The sequence below is a fragment of the Populus alba genome, chromosome 8 (assembly GCF_005239225.2).
Source record: "Populus alba chromosome 8, ASM523922v2, whole genome shotgun sequence".
Classification (NCBI taxonomy): Eukaryota; Viridiplantae; Streptophyta; class Magnoliopsida; order Malpighiales; family Salicaceae; genus Populus; species Populus alba.
This window is the reverse complement of record NC_133291.1, coordinates 2,165,788-2,189,448: the sequence shown is the minus strand read 5'-3', so window position 1 is coordinate 2,189,448 and position 23,661 is coordinate 2,165,788. Positions and strand designations below refer to the sequence as shown.

The 23,661-nt window shown below is 36.6% G+C and overlaps 4 protein-coding genes and 1 long non-coding RNA gene across 8 annotated transcripts; 4 read left to right on the top strand and 1 right to left on the bottom strand.

Moving 5' to 3' along the window:
- Positions 1–1,001: 1,001 nt before the first annotated feature.
- Positions 1,002–5,205, top strand: LOC118052333 (adenosine kinase 2). The gene is made up of 12 exons (XM_035063280.2): positions 1,002–1,192; positions 1,800–1,853; positions 1,970–2,016; positions 2,135–2,166; positions 2,268–2,369; positions 2,494–2,561; positions 3,511–3,587; positions 3,703–3,800; positions 3,882–3,952; positions 4,026–4,092; positions 4,184–4,367; positions 4,806–5,205. The coding sequence occupies exons 1-12, from the start codon at positions 1,110–1,112 to the stop codon at positions 4,946–4,948; spliced, it is 1,026 nt and encodes a 341-aa protein (XP_034919171.1). The 5' UTR covers positions 1,002–1,109; the 3' UTR covers positions 4,949–5,205.
- An 852-nt stretch (positions 5,206–6,057) lies between these two features.
- Positions 6,058–6,783, top strand: LOC118052399 (uncharacterized). Its single transcript, XM_035063367.1, has 2 exons — positions 6,058–6,292; positions 6,386–6,783. The coding sequence occupies exons 1-2, from the start codon at positions 6,058–6,060 to the stop codon at positions 6,781–6,783; spliced, it is 633 nt and encodes a 210-aa protein (XP_034919258.1).
- Positions 6,784–7,262: 479 nt separating this feature from the next.
- On the bottom strand, positions 7,263–7,661 carry LOC118052400 (auxin-induced protein 15A). Its single transcript, XM_035063368.1, has one exon. The coding sequence runs from the start codon at positions 7,659–7,661 to the stop codon at positions 7,263–7,265; it is 399 nt and encodes a 132-aa protein (XP_034919259.1).
- A 1,667-nt stretch (positions 7,662–9,328) lies between these two features.
- Positions 9,329–12,064, top strand: LOC118052334 (uncharacterized). Of its 3 annotated transcripts, XR_012170642.1 has the most exons (5): positions 9,329–9,761; positions 9,864–10,146; positions 10,363–10,464; positions 10,592–10,710; positions 10,888–12,063. It is a non-coding gene; the product is annotated as an uncharacterized lncRNA (long non-coding RNA). The 3 variants fall into 3 exon arrangements; XR_004688163.2 differs by having other exon boundaries at positions 10,363–10,710; positions 10,810–12,064; XR_004688162.2 differs by having other exon boundaries at positions 10,363–10,710.
- Positions 12,065–14,933: 2,869 nt separating this feature from the next.
- Positions 14,934–23,531, top strand: LOC118052335 (lysine-specific demethylase ELF6). 2 transcript variants are annotated; one of them, XM_035063281.2, is made up of 7 exons: positions 14,934–16,639; positions 17,480–17,558; positions 17,776–17,843; positions 18,082–18,232; positions 18,830–19,395; positions 20,310–20,534; positions 20,687–23,531. In XM_035063281.2, the coding sequence occupies exons 1-7, from the start codon at positions 15,472–15,474 to the stop codon at positions 23,335–23,337; spliced, it is 4,908 nt and encodes a 1,635-aa protein (XP_034919172.1). In that variant the 5' UTR covers positions 14,934–15,471; the 3' UTR covers positions 23,338–23,531. The 2 variants fall into 2 exon arrangements, with proteins under 2 accessions (XP_034919172.1, XP_034919173.1); XM_035063282.2 differs by having other exon boundaries at positions 14,938–16,639; positions 20,355–20,534.
- Positions 23,532–23,661: the final 130 nt, after the last annotated feature.

The following is a 23,661-nucleotide window of genomic DNA, read 5'->3' as shown; positions in this document are numbered from 1 at the left end:
ACGAGCACTTAATTCTTGTTTCTGTAAATAAAGTATAAAATTAGAGTTGGCAGGAGATTAGACTTAAATAGATTTTTTTTTAATTACTTCAATTAGGCAGATTAATCCAACCAAATGTAAAGACCAAAAGAAGCCTTGAAATCCCGGAAGTGGTGCGGGGTTGGTGTTCTCCACCAACTCCTCACCAACAACATGTTGAATTGTTGGTTGTGTATTTTGTCCTTGTATTCTTGCTTCGTCTCACTTCGATCCTCTCGTTAGTTTTATCTCAACATTATCCTTTGATTCTACACTTGGTACGATGATATATATATATATATAGTACAAGGTCTTATGTTAGGTCGTGTCTTATGAGATAATATGTTCATAGCTGACCGATCTCATTCACAGGGTGTTCAAATTCATGTTATAAATGTATACAAACCGAATTCTGAATATTTTTTATTAAGAGCATGTTTGACAGTGTGGTAGTGATTACTTTTCAAATAATTTTTTCATGCCGAAAAGCATGTTAATAATTTTTTTTATTTTTTTAAAAATCATTTTTAACATCAGCATATTAAAACGATACAAAAAAGTACAAACCAAACTCAATTTAAAAAAAAAAATTCAAATTTAGGCAAAATACAATGCAAATGCAGCACCAAACATGCTTTAAAAATATAATTAGCCCGTACATGCTCCCTTTTCTTGCACTATAAATAACTTTAACTTTAAATTATTGTTAAAGAGTTACAGATATCATCCCTGCTCCAAATCTTTTTGAAGTATCGATATTTTTTCTTATTATCATATTTTCTTCAATTTGCTAATATAAATTTCTTAAATTATTGTCATTCATGGTTTTTTATTGTCAGATGAAAAAATAAGAAGGATGATATTGGAATAAAAAACACTGGAAATACCAAAATAAGATGAAATATATAGTAAAGGGACTAAATAACACAATGAAGTTCATTGAATGTGCCCAACGACAACTCATTGTCACTCTTACTTAACTCCACCACTCCCCCCCTTTCCTTTCGCAACGAAGAACCCCGCTCCTTTCTACACGCATCAGCTGCTGTATACCTCTCTCGCGATTCATCTCTCCGACGAATAAAACAAAAATGGCGTCCGAGGGGATCTTGTTGGGTATGGGAAACCCACTCCTTGACATTTCTGCTGTTGTCGACGATGATTTCTTGCAAAAGTAAGTTCTGTCTCTTTCAAATTCCTTTCTAACTATAAGCATCTTTGTTTTTGCATATCAAAAGTTTTTAAAAAGTTTATTTTTTTTTGTTTTAAATTAACTTCAATGTATTTTCAAGAAAAAATCAATTTAAAAACCAATCGCTACAACAATAACAAACATGCCATGTGTTTTTTGCTTTCAATGTTGCAGAAACCAGACCCTAAACTTTTCTTTATTTATTATTTTTATTTCAATGCTTGAGTCTTTATCATTCGATACAGTTTTATCTGTATCTGTTAACTGTTGATCATGTTTTTGTTAGCTGATTTTAAATAAGAGGCAGATCTGAGCTGCTCTCTTTGTGTGTTTTGGTTTGCAATGACAGATCTGATCGTGTTCTTTCATTTCATGATTGATTTCTCTTTTTGAAAATTTTGCTGTGAATGTTTGGTTACTGCGAAAAATAATTTTATGCTTGATGTGTCAGATGTGAGAATTAAGCTTCATTTAGTGACTTCAGCTGTTTTCTACAGATCGGATTTTACTCGATTCAAATTTATGTATGTGGTGATTTAGTTTGCGAATTGTAATATTGTTGATTTTTGTAATTTGATTATTTTGGTAGGTATGACATCAAGCTGAACAATGCTATCCTTGCGGAAGACAAGCACATACCCATGTAAGTTCTCTTGACATATCTGTTCGTTTCGTATCTTTGTAAATGTTTAACTTTTTTCAGGAGTTTGAAACATTCCGTTGACGCTCATTGATTTTTGTTTTGACGGATATTTGAAGGTACGATGAGATGGCCAGCAAGTATACCGTAGAATTCATTGCAGGAGGTAACAACACAATTTCCCGATGAAGGAAGTATAAAGATGTCTCTTTTAAACTTTTTTAGTCTGAGACTGAGTTTTCGAAATAACATGTTTTTATTGATGTTTTGTATGTTACCGTTAGGTGCGACTCAAAATTCAATCAGAGTTGCACAGGTTTGTTTTAATATATATGACTGCATATGTTTTTTTAGTTGTGCTTATATTGTCTCTGACTGAATTGTTCTGAGTCTGCTTGACTTTTGTGTCTCTTATAGTGGATGCTCCAAATTCCTGGTGCAACCAGCTATATGGGCTGCATTGGAAAGGACAAGTTTGGAGAGGAGATGAAGAAAAACTCAATGAAAGCTGGTGTTAATGTAAGTTACTCTGCATCTTTTGTTTTCAGTGTTTAGGTTGTTTATATAGTCTAGGAGATTCAATTAGATTGTGAATATAGGTTGTTTGCATAGTCTAGGAGATTTAATTGGAATGCGAATACAGGTACATTATTATGAGGATGAGGCTGCTCCAACTGGAACATGTGCTGTTTGTGTCGTCGGTGGTGAGAGGTCAGTTTTACCTGATTGCCTTGTATTTATAATTTGAATACATTGCTGCAAACTGACATGAAATTGCTCTTTTTTCAAAAAATTCAGAACTGTGCTGTTTATAACAAGCATCATCTTTTATGGGTATATTGCATCATATTATTAAAAGATGCAAACTATAATTGATTGACTTGCCTTTTTGAATGATTGGATTTTCATGTCTAGAGGTTTGCTGGATACACCTTATAGAAGATTTTATGTTTCAGCCATACCCATTTGATGTGAGGTTCCTTTCTTCAAGGCTGGTTTAGAGGGATGTCCCTTGGCTATACCATGTATTATTTGGTTATAGAGAATTTTAATCTCCAACTGTTATAAGATGAATAACTAGATGACTTGGGTTTCTTCAGTGTCACTTCATTCAGTATTGAGGTCACCTGCAGGACAACTGGACCTGTGGTTCATGTTGTATCTTAGATTGAGTCATGAGAGGTGCACGCTCCAGGATTCTGTGTCTTTCTCTTATACCCATTTGTCTCTTATGCGTAGGTGTATTGATTCTTTCCAACTTCACAGCATAGGATTTTTTCATCAAACATTCATTTGCAATAGAAATAATCTGTTACTCCAATTTTTTTTCTAGAGATCCTTTGCTGTTAGTTGGGCACTAGCTGTAATTTTCTGCATATTGACTTTCCAGTATCACGGGTACCATATTTTCTAGCATTGTGTCCTAGATCAACATTTTGTTCAGTTTCCATTCCACATGCTGAGCATCTGTGGGGTGTGCCTGTTGGATTTGGTAGCATCTGTGCCAAGGGTGGGGCTTTAAGTCTCCATAAAGTATTGATGGCACTCTTAGGTGTACTGTCATTTATACTGGAGGAGTGCTAATGGCCTCACCCCCTCTTCCAAATCTTGTGTTTTGACAATTGTAGTTTTCTGGGTTAAAATTTAACTGTTTGTTCAGGTCGCTTATCGCAAATTTGTCTGCTGCAAATTGTTACAAATCTGAGCACTTAAAGAGGCCAGAAAATTGGGCACTTGGTACTACTTCCATTTCTTTTTCTCTGCATCTGCTTTGAGTAGTTTGTTTAGTTTTTGGTCATATGTCATGTTGGTCTCACGTTTGCAACTTATTCCCTTTTTTTTTTTTGAACAGTTGAAAAGGCAAAATATTTCTACATTGCCGGGTTCTTCCTTACCGTGTCTCCTGAATCCATTATGCTTGTTGCTGAACATGCAGCTGCAAACAACAAGGTAAATCTTGTTCTATTAGATCTTATCTCTTGTAATTATTGCCTTTTTTGAAATTCGGTAGTCTGAGACATGCATGTGCAGATCTTCATGATGAATCTTTCTGCTCCATTTATCTGCGAGTTCTTCAAGGATGTGCAGGAGAATGTTCTCCCGTAAGTTTTCTATCCTCTCCTTTGTTCACGATGTTTGTCAATGGTTCAAAACTGATTCACCTTTTGACTACAGATATATGGACTATGTCTTTGGAAATGAGACTGAGGCCAGAACCTTTGCCAAGGTTCATGGATGGGAGGTAATTATTTCTTGGTTTGCTATAGTTGATCAGAGAACCACATTCAGTTACTCCATGCGATTTACCTAATTGGATTTTTCTGTTTTACCAGACTGAGAATGTCGAGGAGATTGCTCTAAAGATTTCTCAATGGCCCAAGGCATCAGGGGCACACAAGAGGATTACTGTTATTACTCAGGGTGCAGATCCTGTTGTGGTTGCTGAGGATGGGAAGGTGAAATTATTCCCTGTGATATTGTTACCCAAGGAGAAGCTTGTTGACACCAATGGAGCAGGTATGCTCTCTTCCCGTATCTTGATTACTATGTCCAATGTTTGTAACTGCCGAGAGATCTTTAGGATGCATCCTTTGATGTGAATTTCAAAATGTTTAAAAGTTAATGTCTGCCATTCTTTCTATTTTGCAACCGAGCTCAACATTTTATTGAGTGGTGTATTGATAGTATTTTTTTATTTATCTAGCTCCCCCCATTTAAACAGCAAACTTGCTAGAAAGCTAGATCATCTTCCATCTTGGTGATAAGAAATGTAATTTTTTTTTTCACTTCGCTAGTGAAATTCAGTGTTCGAAGCTGCTATTAGCTTCAGTATCCCAGCAGGATTCATTTGGCTCAATAAGAAAGAATAAATTATTAAAGAAGACCTGGTGCTATCGTCTTATTAGTTTAGAAGTCTCCCAACAAATGGTAATACTAGCTTTTCTTTCGTGGCAGGTGATGCTTTTGTTGGTGGATTTTTGTCCCAATTGGTACAAGAGAAGCCCATTGAAGACTGTGTGAGAGCTGGTTGCTATGCAGCAAATGTCATTATCCAAAGGTCAGGTTGCACATATCCTGAAAAGCCCGATTTCAGTTAGAGGCTCCTTTCTCCCATCCGAAAGTTTCGCTATATACGGTCTGAGTAAGGTTTTCTGTGCGTCATGGCGGCCTACATTATTTGCTCCTGAACCATATATTTTGGTAGAATTTTTATTTTTATGTCATCGATGCTGTGTATGCTTTGGGATAATAGCAGTCCACAAAGCTTGGTGAATCTATCGGTGGCTTAATCCACCAAGCATTTATTTTTTTCCCGCTTTCCTAAAGAAAAATAAACCAGGTCTGGTTCAGACGAGTCTGTTGTTCTTTGAAGCAAGGCTCGGTTATTTGTGCTATTTATATAAAGAACAGAAAAAAATATAGAATCCAGAACGAAGGATAAAACTTTCTTTTCAGCAATAATATTTTTGACGAGGGAATATTTTCGCCCTGCAAGGAGCAGGAAGAAAAGAAGAACTATCCCAAACCCCCCTTTCTCTCTACTTCAACTTAAAGAATTTAAGTTTGGTGTGGTTTCTGTGTCCTTTAGGGAGAAGGAAAGTACAACGTTTTTACGTCTTTTTAGGTGCAGATAACGTTTGACTGGGCTTTCAAGTTCTACTCTTGGGAACTTCCTTATTCCTAATCCGAAACTGATTGGTAAACTTCCAGTTAATTCTTTCTCTTATTTAAACCCAACTTTCCCCTGCTAATTTAAAACCCCATTATTTCTCTATCAGCAAGAACACCCCCTTAAGCGCTTTCATCCTTCTTTACCATGGAGTCCGATCATGATTTTTGTTTAGATATGATCTTTGAGATCTTAACACGTTCATCAATGGAAACGGTAGAGAAATGTAGGCTTCTTTCCAAGGAATGTAACAAGATCACCCATGAGTCTACCTTTACCAATCATCATAGCCAGAGAACTAACATCATCTCTGGCTTTTTTATACAAAGCATGATCCGCAACAATTTTTATTCTTCCTTTGTGTCTTCTGACACCTTGAAGCCTTATCCGAAATTGTCCCTCAATTTCTTACCTCCTAGCGTAGAGATTGTGGCTTCAACAAACCAAGGTCTTTTGCTCTGTCAAACTCATCATCGACCACAATATTATGTATGCAAGCCTACTACCAAACAATGGCAAAGAATCCCAAATCCGAAGATGCGATACCAAACTCTAGAAACTAGCATGATTGTGATAAGATCAAACCCTTTGCATTACAAGATAGTGAGATTCTCGGAGCCAAAAACTCGCTATCAAGACAAAGAGTTTTATCGATATCGCTGGGTTCGATGTGAGTTGTTTGATTCAAAGACTTGGAAGTGGAAGCAATTGGAGGAAGCAAAGTTCCCACAATCAGATTTACTTAGTCGCGATACTAACGTGTCTGTAAATGGCTCGCTTCATTGGCTTACCTGGAAAAGAAACGACATATTTGCATTTAATGTAAACAAGGAGAGCTACAGCATGTTTTCACTTCCCTGACCAGTTTCTGAGGATAACAAAAGCAAGGACATTGCTCTTGTCAGATACAAGGGAAAACTTGCCATAACCTCCATTGGTCGAGAAGATGGTTTCATGGAATTATGGGTCTTGGAGAATTATGACAGAAGGGAATGGAACAAGACACATACAGTAAACATAGAAGCTTTAAGGAGAAAAGAACCCTATACAAGGCCTGTGGCCTTCTGCAATGCTGACATTGCACTGATGAAAGAACATGATCGATGCGTGACGTTCTTTAACATCACAAATGGAAGGTCTGATAGGCTGTCATTAGAGAAGAACTTAAATCATGGATGTTTTCCATTTCAATCCAATTTTGAGCTGAGTGATTTGATGGGTGACTCCGCATCAAAACAGGTTTCGGACAATACTTTGCTTTAAGTCATACAAATTTGTCTCTCATTCTGCTGTTAGCCTTCAGTTTGTTTGGTTTGATTGTAGATTTCTAAACAGTTAGATTTTTGTAATGGAAGATTAATAACGGCTGTGGATTTTAATTGTTTTTCTACTAAATCTTGTTCTAAGTACATATGATATCTTAGCATTTAATTGTGCTCCATAATTTCTACGCAAATGATCAATAATTTTCTACCAGCAAGCTGTAATGACCCGTTAACGCAGAGGAAGTGGGGCTCTTACTCTGAAGCAATTAGGCTCGCTGAGCTAAATTTGTTTGCAGGACAATCGTGATATCGAACTTGCCTTGCATGTTACACAGAATTCACAAAAATTGCATATTAATGAACAGCAGAATTACAATTGCGATTACAATTTCTTCCCAATAATGTATAGTAAAGCTGCCCTTCTCTTGCTCTTTCTTCTCTCAACTAAAATTTCTAAACTAGATAAACCCTTGCATTTCAGAAACACAACCAAAACCCACGATCCTGATGAGAGTTAACGCAGTGCAGTATGCTTTTGAACATGCTCTCATTGCATGGAATGCAAAGTTTTGAGCCCGTGGTGAAACCAAAAACCTCCTCAGTGCGATCAAGCAATGCCTTGAAGAGAGGATGCTTGAGTAAAGTAACCTTGATGACATATCTTTTGCAGTCTTCACCTACATAGACTGCTAAATGACCTTTTGGAACATCTTTTGGTACTATGCAGTAGTCGTCCTCAGGCAAAAGAGACCGGCTTTCCCAATCTTTAAAATGATTACAAGCTGCATGTTTCATAAACCAGTTGGTTCCTAGATTGATGCGCTTGCAGGAACAATGTTTGAGAAACCTGCCCTTCTTTATCATCTTTAACGCCATGGTCCTATGAGAAAGAGAGATATTAAGTGGGAAAGAGGATGGGAAATCATGGAACTGGAAGTGTGGTTTTTATAGTTGCCCAAAACTTATTGATTTTGCATATTTTAATTGATTAATAAGCAGGTATAAATGACAACATATTCTCCATCTTTTTTTTTTGGGTTCATGCATCTTCTTTTCATTCCACACGCTCTGTATATTGCTGAGAAAAGAGCAGCTAGCTTGATCATAATAATAATAATAATAATTATAATAATGCAAGTTGCCATTTTTGGCTATCATGGTTATCTTTTGACTATAGCCCAGACAAACAAGTGTGCTCCAAATCCTGATGAAGTAAATATCTGCATGGTTTCAAAAGCATCATGACTGTGAGCTAATCAAGAAATATAAAAATATAACATAATGAAGCTAAAACCATCGGAACAAATTAAGATCATGCAGTAATTTGAAGGACTGGGTTATAAGGGAAATGAGAAGCAAACATTACAGAACTCCCTTTCAAACGGGGTTCAAGTTCCAGTTAAGTATCTGGTATTGGTAGTTCTTGATCTTTTGCAGGACTTGGCAAACCTTCAAGGTAATTTTTTATGGCAATCAAATTAGGCTAGATTGTGTTTATTCCTCTGAATTCTGATGATTAGCTATCAACAAACATTAAGAATTCAGTTAGCTTTGAAAGTGTTGCTCTAATCAAGTGTTCTTCCAGAGAAGGTGGTATAGTTTTAATTTTTCACAAGAATGTGCAAGTGTAGTATAATTATCCTTCAAAACAAACTAAATATTAGATACTGATTCCACAGGCTGGTTTTTTAGTGGAGAAAACCTGAAGTTAGCACACGGATTTGGCTTAAAAGACAGTTTTGTTAGGTGCTATTTGAAGACATGTTCAATAAGGACACGACATTAAAAAAGATGAAACAACTAGTCAACAGATTTTGAAAACGTGGTCTGAAATAATATCAATGATTTCATCATCTCCCTACCCAATTTGCAAGAGGAGAGAAGCAGAGATATTGCATGGTCGGAGGTTGGGAGTCTTTCTCACATGATGCTAAAAACTATGGTAGTTTAAGACAGTGTTTTCCAGTTCATTGCTCAATTATTTTGTATTATCTTTTGAACAATAGGGTCATATTGATAAGCATAGAGTTTCTATAAAAGATCTAAAAGAGAAGAAATAAGTTTTATGGTTATTTTCAGCAAGACACTCCACCTGCAAAGCATATGTTTACGTTTCTGTGTTGTTATATCATGGGACCCCTGCTGCTTTCAATCTTGGGTGCCGAGGAGATGGATCCTTTGATTTGATAGCCACCCTGCCTTACAGTACAATCTGTACACGTCCAATCACCTACTTGGTGTCTCTTTGCTGACTGCTATGCAATTTGAGAACTTGGTCCCCAAGACAAGTACTTTTCAAGTACATGATGCAGGATCGATCAATGAATTAGCATTGTCCTTATGCAAGGGTGACAAGCTGGTGTGGATTGGATCAAGAAATTCTAATCTCCAACTGTGCCTGGCCTATCCAAGATTTAACCAATGTACCCAAAGCAACAAACTTCGTAAAATGCTAGCATTTTAACATCTCGCTTTACACTGAGGTAAAACATAACTAGATGGTCACAGAAATGGAAATTGTGTGAAAAAACCAATAAAAAATCTTTATCTCTGAATGCTCGCCACTTGTACCTATGAAACTCCATGATCTCACCTCTCCCAAACTTCACTTGTTCCTATCCCAACTGTCAATTTTCTAGACAATCCACATCACTAGCAGTTTAGGACATTTCACATCAGTTTTGACACCTGGATCCCGACTCCTTTCAACTCTCTCAGCCCAGCTTCCCCTGCCAAAATAGGCTATTGATCCAAATGTCAAGTCCTAATTTTGAACATTCTAGATTATTGATGCATCTTTTGAACTTTAGTTTGCTTTGTATATCCAAGCATATGTGAGCTATAGGTTTTTAACTATATTAATTTTGATGCCATGCTTGATTCAGCTAGAAGACCTGAAGCGCTTGTGTAAGCTTGGAAGTCGCACCCCAGGGCACCCAGAGAATTACAGTGCAGATAGCATTGAAGTCACAACAGGTATGACCATCGGACGTTTGTATATATTTGTAGCTAGCTCATTTTCGTAAATAACATCAAGATGGGCAGGTTGTCTTAGCTGTTTACTGATTCTTGATCCAGATATTGCATAATGGGAGATGGGTGTGCCATGGAGGGAATAGCGCATGAAGCTGCATCTTTGGCTAACCATTAGAAGCTCCACAAGCTCTCGATGATTTCTGATGATGATCATAATACTATTGATGAACCGACTAGCCTGGGGTTTTCTGAAGATGTATCTGCTGGATTCAAAGCTCTTGGTTGGATTACAATTACAGCTGATAACACACATGGTGATATGGATCCATTCAAGAATCTTCTTCTCTCTGCTTTCGGTGAAACTGAGAAACCACCTTTCATCAGGGTTTGTGCCTTTATCAAAAGTTGCTTGCATGTGTGCTGTATATTCTGGTTTTTTGATAATTTCCTGAGATGCCCTTAAGTAGCTCATGGCATGGGTAGCAAATGTGAAATGAACGAACTGCATATCGGCTAGGCCATTTATAGCTACCCTCCATATAATTTAACCAATACTATCAGTTATGCATAATCAACACCTTGTAATGATCTAAATACACAGGTGAACAGGGAGACTGTCTAAAAAGGAAGGGACATGGAAGGCTCACCATGGAACATTTGATGAAGGATGTGAAGCAAATGAGACAGTTAAATGGGATAATCGGTATCCGTTCCATGTTATTCCTATGGTCTATAGTTTGGTTTGCTGAAATCAGCTCTGGTTTAGCAACTTCATTTTTTACAGCTGCACATCAGAATTCGACCGAGAAAAATCATGATGTAACATGCAGGGAAATGCAAATTCAAACAGATTATGGAGGAAAACTAGTGCAAGTATCCCGAGGAGGACGCGGAATTTGAAGTTGTTCTTAGTGGTGGTCTGCTTCCTAACTGGGAAAGCTGCTTGTCGGTAATTTGCAGAATCCAAGACGCTCTATAGTCTATGTACATGCTTAGATGCAATAGATTCATTTAACTTTGTTTCCATTTTTTTTTTTAACTTGTGAAGGAGTTTATTAAGTTCAGAAATGACAACATAGCACCCTCGAAATTAACCACTAACTGGATATTGCTCTTATCCCAACAGAAGTGGTCTGTATCAGACCCCGTGGATGCTACTCGAGGATACTCTGAAAAGTGCTTGAACCAGCTAGTGAAGGTGCTTCCAGGACTGATTGGTGAGAGTGCTGATCTTGCTTCCTCTGACAAAGTCTATCTGCAGGGATCCGGAGAGTTTCAGCTTAACTCCTTTTATGGTCGCAACATACGCTATGGATTGCGAGAGCATGCAATGGCGGCAATTTCAAATGGAATCGCATTGCATAAAAGTGGTCCAATCCCTTTTGCATCTACTTTCCTTATGTTCTCAGACTATATGAAAAAATCAACCCGCCTTTCTGCCTTAATCCATGCAGGAGTTAATATATATTATGATTCATGACTATATTGGTCTTGGGGAAGATGACCCAACTCACCAGCCATTCGAACAGCTTGCTGGACTTAGTTTTCAGACCAGCAGATGCAAATGAAACTGCTGGAGCATACAAAGTTTCTGTAACAAATAGAGATGCACCTACTGTCATTGCATTGTCAGGCAAAAGGTGGCAGCAAACTTACAAGGAACATCAGCAAGTGAAGTTGATAGAGAAGGATACATTACAAGTGACAATTTTGGTAAAAATTTTCCAGGTATCATATTGATCGGTACTGGTTCCGAAGTGAAGGGAGAGCTAAGAAGCTAAGGAAAGAAGGGAGAAAAGTCAGGGTTGTTTCACTTGTCTGCTGGCAACTTCTTAACAGGCAGCCTAGGGATTACAACGAGCATGTGTCGCTACCAAGAGTCTCGAAGCGCATTGGCATCGAGGCTGGATCACCAACGAAGAGAATGTAAACGGGGTTGCAATGTCATTGCTTTCTCAATAGCAGCACCATGGGACAGAAGGTATATACATATAAAATCTTCTTAGAAATACCATAAAATTTATGTGCAGGCGTCATAAATTAATCACTAAACAACTAATATTTCTGTTTGAACGAGGAGTTTGCGAGGAAATAAGAAAGGTGCACAGTGATTAAGATAACAAGATTCTGCATTTAGATAATTTTGATGGCTATTATCTGGTAACTGCAGTTTTCTCTAGCAGGGTGGGTATAATATTCCAGGATTACTTGTGGCCTTATTCAAATGGTAAGAAATAACGCCAACAAAGTATCTGATAAATTCACTTTTATCCACTCATTTCAGTTTTCCAAAATGTCAAGGGACCTTGAAAAATTGGAACCTTCAGGCTTCAAGGATCATACATGCCTCAAACTTTCCCATATTTTACTCCAATCCACTTGTAGTAGTAACCTGTGAAGAACACGTCTTTTCCCTAATAACTGCACCATTTCCCCCCTAATATAGGCAAAAACATCACCTTATTTGTCAATCAACTAACCCATTCAAAATTTTGCTAAAGTCTCAAAGAAAATGGCCTTGTAAAAAACCATTGCCACCTTCCTTATCTTTACATTGCCTGTCATGGTATCCGCGGCCGTTGGCCCAATGAAAACTTGTGTCAATAACTGCGTTCCACAAAGCATTGAAACACACCAGGCTCAGTTCTGCCTAAATGCGAGACGGCCTGCCCTGAGTATTGCAGAGCTCCTCGAGCCTCTGTTACTTTTTGACAGCCCTGGTGCATTTAGAAAGAACTAGAACAACTAGATGAGTCTGCTACTGTCACCCAAACCTTTTTTTTTTTTCCTTCCATGTTTAGTTGCTGTCTATGTCAGGTTGCAAAATAAAGTTTGATGCAGCACTCTAGAATAGATAGATTTTTTTTAACTCCATTCGTATAGGTGGTGAATTTGGATAGCCTTCTTCTGGGCTAGTTTTGTTCATATGCAAGGTAAAAAAGAGTTGTACGATCAGCTTATTATGCACGGAGCAAGATAGATGATGAAACTTGAGAAGTTTTTCAGCCTCTTAGTAAGAATCTTGAAACACATGGGAAAGATAGACATTAATTTGATGAATCATTGAAATTAAGCATTCAAATGAATCTTCCTGGTTTATTGCATTTTGGTTTTATATGAAATGATAGACATAATCTGTATGTCTGAGCATCTGACAGATATTGTCGATATTGTTTAGTATAAATATTTCTTAATTTCATAATTGGATGGTATTGTTGAACCAAATTACAATCAACATAATTGTCAAAATTAGGAAACTCAAAAAAAAAAAAAATGTTTGATGATAAAAGCATTCAAACGTCAATACTATATTCTTCTCAGCCATTTTTTTATTTGACCACTAATAATATTTTAATAATTAATTTTCATATTTCAAAATTAAATTTATTTTCCATATACATTTTCTACGAAAATAATAATAATAATAATAATAATAATAAAAACTCAATCCAATTCTTCTCAGTAACTTATCACTAGTACTAGTTATATGATCTTTGTTCTGCAATGGGTCAAATATTTTTATTTTTTTTTTATAGAAAATCTAAGTTTAAATAAAATTTTTATGCATATATATAATCAAATAAATTGAGCACTATATATGCAAATAAATAAATAAAAAATTAATGATACCTAAAAATAAAACTTGAAAAATCAAATATAGTATAGGTCAAGATATTTAATCTTAAAAAATAAGATATTTGTCTGATTGTATTTACCAAATTTATTTATTAAAATAATTCTTTTATTTAAGCAAATAATAATAGAAATTGAGATATAAATTAAATTAATTAAATAAAGTAAAAGGGGTGGAAAAACATCATGCAAGGTTGCACATGTTATAAATATTATTTAATTTTTTTTTAAATATAAAGTTTATACATACAAAAGATTAAAAAATTATAAGATGAATAAGAAAGATTTTTCAAATTTAAATACATAACTAAAAAAATAATTTTCATTTAAAAGAGTCTCTTCAAACAAAATAAAAAAATATATATTAATTTCAATATAAATTAAAACAATTTAGAGAGATACCATAAAAAAATCATTAATTTTAAAATAATAATAATAATAAAAAAAGCAAAGGCCAGGAGTTGTTGGTCCTTGCAAGTTAGGTCGGCTCGTTTAGCCCTTTTTTAGGCCTATGTGATTGAGCTTTTAAATTTTTTATTTGCAGTTAAAACAAATGATATGTTGTCCATCCTAAATCTTTTTGAAAAATAAATAAATCAAATAACGCATAATCTAATTTACCCAGATTCAATTTGTTGTGGTAGCTAAAAAATCAGGGTTTAAGTTGTTTTTACCCAAAAAATCATTTTTAACCCAGCTTTTTAATTCCCAAAACACTATAAAAATCGAAGATAAACCTATCTATTGCCTCAAAAAATCTAAAAATCCACTAAAAAAACAAAAAACCAAAAATTCAAAAATTAACCTAAGCTCAAATCTTTTTTTTTCACGAATCTTAAAGGTAAAAAACACAAAATATGAACTTCCATCATAAAATGAAACTATGAACTTCCATCATAAAATGAAACTATCTAATACAAATATTATTTATTTTAGATGGCTTAAATTGATGTCAATGACACTTTCTCTCTCTACCACCTAAATCCAACAACTTTTCTTTCTTTTTTCTCAACTAGGGACTAGAAAAATAATAAAAATAAATTTTTATATCAAAATTAAATTGAAAAAATATTAAGTTATTGAAATTATATAATTTAGGTGATTTTTAAAGTTCAATAATTAAATTGTATCTTTTAATAAATTTATGATATACCATCAATGTTTAGTTTTTTTTTTTTTTTCATTTTAGCTTTTTTTTAATACTATTTTTTCATAAGAAATTAAAATTAATTGCTTTTCTTTAAGAACTAAAAAAAAAAAAAAAATTGAGGATAAAATTAAAAAATATATAAAATTTTACACAACTTATTTACAGAAATGTTTGAGAAGATGAGTAGGAGAGCTTTACACAATTAAAAAACTCATGCCTTTCACAGTAATACTTAACACTCAGTAATTTTTTAAAAAATCCAAGGTTACTCCATGATCGAATCAAGAATTCATATTATATTCTTGTTCTTGATCATCGCATAAGCATCACAATCGTATCCATATCTCTACACACCTCATATGTCCCTTTCTATATTTTATCACCGCCTACTGCTAAAATGCGCTTTGAGGTACACAATACACCCCTTATTTCGCGCTAAAAAAAGGCCACCCGACTGAAATCGTATAGTGAACAAACGGGAGCTTCACCCGTGCGCATTGTCCCCCCGTGTCACGTTAACACACCGACACATTAAGATGCTACCTTGCGCCGGGATGAGAAAATGCCTCTTAACCTATACAAACCTCCAAGACCCCTTCTCTTCCCTTCTCCCTTTCTCCTCCTCTCCAGTTTGGTGGTTTTGATTAGGGCAAGATCGAAGAAAATCTCTTGCTTTTAACAAGGTTCTTTTTTTTAACTTACATTTATCTTACCTTTGCTTGTTTTTCCAAGTTAATGTAGCTTAATCACTACACAACACAAAACCCATTTAACGATTTCACCAAGTTAGAATCTTTGGAATAGGGTTTTCAAATGGGCTCTTTAGCTTGAATGACAATGAAAGTTACAAACTTGAGCATGATATGGTGTGGTCATGGTGATTTTGATGTGCTGTTGTAATCCGTGTTGATGTGAAAATTTATTGAAATGGGTAATGTGGAAATACCCACATGGCTAAAAGGGTTGCCTTTGGCACCCGAGTTTAGGCCAACTGATACTGAATTTGCAGACCCAGTTGCATATATATCGAAAATTGAGAAGGAAGCTAGTGCTTTTGGGATTTGTAAGATCATACCCCCATTGCCTAAGCCTTCGAAAAGATATGTTTTTAGTAACTTGAATAGGTCGCTTTCTAAGTGTCCGGAGTTGGGTGATGATGTGGACTTGTCGAATGTTTGTTCCTCGTCAAACGGTGGTTTAAGGGATGGTGGTAATGATGGGGAGAATAGGGCGGTGTTTACAACTAGGCAGCAGGAGTTAGGGCAGAGTGCGAAGAAAGCAAAAGGGATGGTTAAGGAGAATCTGCAATCAGGTGTTCATAAGCAAGTGTGGCAAAGTGGGGAGGCTTACACATTGGAACAGTTTGAGTCAAAGTCTAAGGCTTTTGCAAGGAGTTTGTTAGGTATGCTTAAGGAGGTTAATCCATTGGTTATAGAGGCATTGTTTTGGAAGGCAGCTTCTGAGAAGCCTATCTACGTGGAATATGCAAATGATGTGCCTGGTTCGGGTTTTGGGGAACCAGAAAGCCACTCTAGGTACTTTCCTAGACGGAGGAGGAAGAGGGCATCATATCAGTCTTATCGCAGGGGTAGAGAAAGCCCTGTTTGCAGTACAAATGATACGGATGATGTAAAGAATTCCCATAATGATGAGGTTAAAGGTGTTTCCATTAAGAATGTGCCAAGCTTGTGTTTGGAGATGACACCCAGGTCATCTATGGCATCTTTGACTTCATTAGCAGAGGATAATCTGAGGTCTTCTAAGCAAAAAAGTGTAACTGCAACTAACGATATGGAAGGTACTGCAGGTTGGAAACTTTCAAATAGCCCTTGGAATCTGCAGGTGATTGCGCGCTCACCTGGCTCTCTTACACGATTTATGCCAGATGATATCCCAGGTGTTACTTCACCTATGGTCTACATTGGTATGTTGTTTAGTTGGTTTGCTTGGCATGTTGAGGATCATGAACTTCACAGCATGAATTTTCTACATACCGGTTCTCCAAAGACTTGGTATGCTGTCCCTGGAGATTATGTATTTTCTTTTGAGGAAGTTATACGCACTGAGGCTTATGGTGGCAATATTGATCGCTTAGGTATGTTTTAATTTCTGACATTTTATTTAGCATGATTGATCCTATTTCTCTGTCATGCCTTCCTCGAGATTATGTATTTGCTTATGAAGAGGTCCTCCTTCCTGTGTTTTTTGTTTATTTGATCTCTCTTTCTGCTTGGCCATTTTATTGCCAAAACTGTAGCAAAGAAATGGACTTGTAGAACTTTTTGTTGTGTTTGAGATATATCTTGTCAATGATTAAATCTTGCTATTTTGCAATCAGAGGTATTTCCTTGTTACAAAATTCCCCTATCTGTCAGCTCATCATTCTCTCAAATTTCCACCTATTGTTTTCTAGGTCCAATGTAGCTTCTCCAATGGGTACTGTGCTTCCTGATTTCGTATTTTAATGCTACACAAATGATGACCCTTAATTCATGGTTTTGGACTTCTTAGCAATGGAAATTAATCTTACCCACAAAGAAGTATGCAACTTAAGTTCAATTCAAGTTGCTCATGCCAAATTGGACCTGCCAGGCCTGTTGAAGGCCAACTGTCTAAATGTGTACCAGAATTGATGATAAACGAGGCCTAAATCAGGTTGCAAAGAATTCTCATGGTTAATGAATTTGTATTTTGCATCTTTTATTATTATTATTATTGTTTTTTAGATTTATACAACCCAAAGCTGAATTATTTGTATTTTCTCAAATTGTGTCTAGTTCGAAACTATTTCAAAAGGCATATTTGTTAGTCTTGCAACTTGTATCAACTCTGTTTTAATGAAATGGTCTGTTTGAATCTGGAATTGTTGGACATTTTTTTTCTTATTGGTGTTTTTGTAACTTAATTCTGCTTACACAATAATTTCTTTTGCTAGCTGCCCTGAGTCTGTTGGGTGAGAAGACAACTCTTCTGTCTCCTAAAGCAATAATTTCCTCAGGCATTCCTTGTTGTAGGTAGGTCATTCTTCTTTCCCTTTTGTCTTTTCTTTTCCATTTTTCCCTTTTATTTTCACTTGTAGCTTTGGTCCCTCATGGCCCGGATGTTTACAGAAATGGATGGGTCTTTTTCATGAAAAGTCAGATTTAGATGTGGTCTTGATTATTGAATTGGGGGTTATGCTGACTGTAACTGTTGAAATTCTGCTCAATCTGATTCTGGTCTTTGCTGTAGGTTAGTACAGAATCCTGGTGAATTTGTTGTGACTTTTCCAAGGGCCTACCATGTAGGATTCAGCCACGGTAGGCTTTACTGTTGCATTTCTTGCAGAACTTATGAAGGACATAATTGCTATTAGTCTGATGAACAACCTCGTTTACTTGAACACCCCCCCCCCCCCCCAAAAAAAAAAAAAAAAAAAAAAACACACACACAACAAAATTAAATACATATTTTTTCTTGTTTCTTGTAGGCAGTATGCTATTTCATTGACTTGGATGAAATATTGCTTTACCTTGCCTTAACTGTGGATCTTGATAGGTTTTAACTGTGGGGAAGCTGCCAATTTTGGAACTCCACAATGGCTTAAAGTAGCCAAGGAAGCTGCGGTCCGTAGAGCTGCCATGAACTATCTTCCCATGCTTTCACATCAGCAGCTTCTATACCTGTTGACCATGTCTTTTGTTTCAAGGTAAGTGGACTATCGTGAATTGACTGTAGCTGTCCTGTATGTTGTAGTTTATGAAACTTTCTCTATGAAAATTGTTTGCCCACTCTGTTGAAAGCTTTTGGCCTAATGGAGCATAGATAAAATGCTTTGTAGGTGAAAATCGACAATGAATGTTCTAGTTTTTCAAATTACTTTTGTGGCATGTCCTGTTATGGTGATCAATAGAAAACTTTGAGATCTGTGATGGATTGTTTTAATCCGTCCCATATTGTATTTCATGTTTGCATGGTTCATTTCAACTAGTTTTATATATATATACGTTTTGATTTTTATTTGAAATCATTTGTTTTTTCACTAGAGTTCAGGGAATTAACCAATTTGCTTTTCTTTTGATCCTTTGACATGATTTTAAAATTACATGTGAACTACTTTTGTAATATTGAAATATATCTGGCTAGATTCTGAGCCCCATCACCACACAAATATTTTTCTGTTCTGTAGTACTTTATATTCTTATGTTTGAATAGTTTGTGTGATCATCTTCTATTTTTTATTTCATTATAAAGTTATTATTGGTATGCTTCATTGATTATTGTTGTGGATTTCTTTTGATGCCAGGGTGCCGAGATCCTTACTACCAGGTGCTCGGAGTTCTCGTCTTAGAGATCGTCAGAGAGAAGAAAGAGAGTTGTCAGTAAAGGAGGCTTTTCTAGAAGACATGTTAAAAGAAAATGACATTTTATCTGCTTTTCTTGAGAAAAACTCCACTTGTCATGCGGTGATATGGAACCCTGATTTGCTTCCTTGTGCAAGTAAAGAGTCTCACTTACTCAACATAACTTCTACTATTACTACCACACCAAAACAAAATGCTTCCCATATTAATTTAGATGTAAATAGTAATTGCAATGAGAATGACCTGTTTAAGGAGATGAGCTTGTATATGGAAACTCTCGATGATTTATATATGGAAGAAGATGATTTGTCATGTGATTTTCAAGTTGATTCGGGGACATTAGCATGTGTGGCTTGTGGAATCCTGGGTTTTCCTTTTATGTCAGTGTTGCAACCACATGAGAAAGCATCAATAGAATTGATGCCCAGCGAAGAGCCAAGAGTTACAAGAATTGATAATTTTCAGCCCTCTTTAGACTCTGATAGCACCGGCAAAGGCTCTGTTTCAGGTATTGAATTTATGTACTTTAATTTACTTTATATTTTTGTATTGTTTACTCCCTTACTCTTGTTATTTTTCCTTTTTTCACATTTGATAATGACTTCTTGCTTGATCCGGTATAGAGCATGATCTTCCCCTGTATAGGAAAATTTAATTAATATAGGAAGGCACTGGGTTGAGGTTGTACAAAAGATTGTCTTTGCATGATTCAGAGCTTTTTGGAAGATTTACCCAGTTTCCAATGCATGCCACCATTATTGTTATGGGAGATCATATAATTCCTATGTTCTTTTACATTTTTATGAATCAATACTTAGAACTCTAAATTCCATGTGCTTCACCTATCACCTTCCTGCATTTCAGATGGAGAAAATCTGAGCAGTATCAGATGAATTCTAACATAGTGCTGTGTGGTTTATCCTGGCACATCTAGTTGCAGTCAATTTATTCTTTCCTTTTTTGTGCATGTCTTCTTTTTTTTATTTATCATGTAATGCACATGTCCAATTTCATATAGTGTTAAACCGTAAAAGTTCAACCAGGAGACATGTGTAAGTAGTTTTAGCTCCTCTATATGCAGTCCATGGTACTATCCTATTTCTTGGTATGACTGTGAATCAGCTAATTGTGTGAGATGTCCTGCGCTGAAATGTTGTGCAAATGGTTATTCTCAATACTGCCCTTCACTTTTGTTGTGTAGTATTCATGGAAATGCACAAGTGACCAACATTTGATTGCCATTTGGTAAAATATTTGTGGGACGCTTATAGTTTGTGTGATTTTTTAATGGCTGCTATATCTCAAGTTTATAGAAGATAACAATGGCCTAAAATGATGCATATGATTCCTCATTAGAGTAAAATTGAAACATCAAATCTTATCATAGTAAATTTAACATTTTGTTCTGCTGGGCCTCTTCAGGTGCTAAAGTTAATCAGTTCGTCCATTTTTTTCTTGGCTCTGCAGATGATCATGGTCCTGTCAAAGATTATTCTGTGCCTCTGAAGGATCTTCCAATGCCCACAGGGTGGAACACTTCTCATAAGTTTTTGAGACCTCGTATTTTCTGCCTGGAGCATGGTGTCCAAATTGAGGAGCTGTTACAGTCTAAAGGTGGAGCTAACTTGCTTATCATTTGCCATTCAGGTGAGATGGTCTCTCAGTTTTTCTGTAGTTACTTGGTAAAATGAGATTTAACGTATGCACATGCATGGCGTGCTATCCTGTTTATTCTCTTTGATATTGGGTGTCTGTTTGTCAAATTGGTCAATAATTATTTTTGCAAATTTTATATGTAGACTATCAAAAAATAAAAGCACATGCTTATGCCATCGCTGAGGAAATTGAGAGTTCTTTCAATTATAATGAGGTTCCTTCAGAAGCTGCATCGAAAGAAGATCTGAACTTGATAAATCTTGCAATTGATGATGAAGATCATCATGAATGTGGAGAAGACTGGACATCAAAACTGGGTATCAACTTACGGTATTGTGTAAAGATCAGAAAGAACTCTCCATCTAAGAAAGTCCAACATGCATTGGCATTGGGAGGATTATTCTCTGACAGAAGTCTCACAGATTTCTCAAACATCAAATGGCAATCTAGAAGATCTCGGTCAAGAATAAAGTTAAATCAGCCTTTCCATCGTAAACCATGCAAGATTATTGAACCAGACAAAGATGAAATGTTGGGGAATAAGTCAGATGGTCTCACTGTCAAAAAAGAGGAAAAACTTGTTCAGTACACTAGAAGGAAGTACAAGGTAAAAATAGATTATTCAACAAATGGGCTTGAAGGATGCTCTAGAAGGTGCTTTGCAGAAGAGGTTTCAGGAGCTAGTGGTGATGATCCTGATAAATATACTGAACAAACAACTGTAATTTACCCTTGCAATATTGGGATTACCAGAAGTGGTTCTGCAGGATTTGGTTTTTCTCCCATTGAAGATCCTGAAATGCTGCATGAAGTCAAGGTGCTTGAAGCAGCTGGTGGCTTGACCTTGAATTCTGCTCCATCACAAGATGCATGTTCAGTTCTCACTGCTACTGTTGCTGTCAAAAGTGTTGGGGGTCAGATTGAGGATCAACTGCTGAAGGAATCAAAAAATGCGAGAAATATTTGTAATGTAAAAGCCAGTGGTACTTCTGAGATAGAGCATCAGATAAATGCCTCTGGAGGAACCAGTGAAAAACAGGATTTTTATGCCACAAAATGCTGTAGTCCATTCATCACTGTAGGTAATGAAAGATTTGAAATGCAGAGAGAGGATCAAGTTTTGGGAAATGTCAACATGGGTGAGACTTGTAATATGGTTTCTGAAGGGCAACAGAGGGTCCTGGATGACGGCAATGCTTCAGTAGATGAGGTTTCTGATCTTGCTAACGTAGCAAGTTTACATGTTTCTCTTCCCCCCATCGGACTAAAGGCGGATGTAGTTGTGGAGAACTCTTTCATTAACAATGAGGTATCTCCTCCTGTGACTTTGGATGATGAAGTGAAAAAAGAACTTGTGACTAAAAACAGAACTAATGGTGACCAATGCTCTTCAAGTGATGACACATTGATGAATCAGCCTACTACCTCACTGGATGAAAGATGTGGTCATGAGCAAGAGACCCATGCTGTACAAAATAAGACGCGGAAAGAAGCTGAAATAAAAAATGGGAGTAATGATGAAATCATTCCGAGTAATGTTATTAGTGTGACTAATCTTGTGCCTATAGATGAAAGTTCTGAATTTCATAGAGAGCTGCATGCCACAGTCAACTTGTGCAATGGCATGGCTTTTGAAAATGGCAAGCAGCTGGTGTTTCAGACCACAAATGATTCTAACAAGGAACTTATCTCATGTTCTGTTGCACAAATGGAAATAAATTCATCTACTGCTTCATCAGAATTCTCTAAACTTCATAGGCAGGCCTATGCTGAAAATGATTTGTGCAGTGGCTCAACTTTGGACACCATTGTGCCACCAGAAATTCCAACTACAGACATACGCACTGTGGAGGAACTTGCCTCTAATTCTGCAACCATAAATCAAGAACTTTCTGAAGCTGCAAAAGATATTTGTGCTATTCAAGACTCGTATGCTTGCATGGATTTAGAACGTGAAGTAGAGAAGGAAATTCATTCCAGTGATGGGGTGACTAGAGACAGTGAGGTGCAGAAAATACACCAGGGCACAAGTTTGATTAATGAGGACATACATGTTTCTGCTCGTGTTATTCTGGTAAATCAGCCGCCGACTCCTTCCCCGGTTATAAAATGTTCCAACATTGATGACAAATCATGTGTTGGAGAAAGCATGGTAAGGTGCAACAAATTTTGTTCATCTCAGGAGATTGAAAGCATCGAGTCTGCTGTTGTAGACTCTAGACCAACTGCTGGAAAGGGAAGAAAAAGAAAGGGTGAAGTGGAGCAGCTAACAGAAAACAAGTTCGATAGCAATGGCTTTATTAGGAGTCCATGCGAAGGATTGAGACCAAGGGCTGGGAAAGATGGGAAATCAGCTGAGGAGAATCCAATACCAAAGAGGTTAAAGAAACCTTCTAATGTTTCAGTGCCTCGCTCAAAAAGGAAAGAAATCACACAAAGATCTTACAAGTGTGACCTAGAAGGTTGCCGCATGAGTTTTGAGACAAAAGCAGAGTTACAGTTGCACAAGGGCAATCGATGCACATATGATGGATGTGGTAAGAAGTTTAGTTCCCACAAATATGCAATTGTTCATCAACGTGTTCATGGAGATGATAGACCCCTCAAGTGTCCATGGAAGGGTTGCACCATGTCATTCAAGTGGGCATGGGCTAGGATTGAGCATATCCGGGTGCACACTGGTGAGAAGCCATACCAGTGCAAGGTCGATGGCTGTGGCCTTTCTTTCAGGTTTGTATCAGACTTTAGTCGGCATAGGAGGAAAACAGGACACTATTTGAACACGCCTGACTGAAGATTTGTTTTGTAATCAGGCTGGCTCTGTACCATATGGAAATGAGATTGAATTGAGGCCAAAGCGGCCTGCAAAGTCGTATAAAAGCTTGAATGTTGTAGGTTAGGGTTAGACTGATCCTTTTGTAGCGGGGGCATACATTCTTCAATTATTTGAATTCAGTGATAGTTGAAAACCCCTTTTCCTGTTCCTAATCCTATGCATCTGGATCTTTCGATACCTATTTCTTTTGAATAGGACTGATGACCACAAGGGCAACGTGCATACATAATTAGCTTTAGAGGAAACTCTTTTAGAGATGTTAAGCTACGTAACATGTTGCGG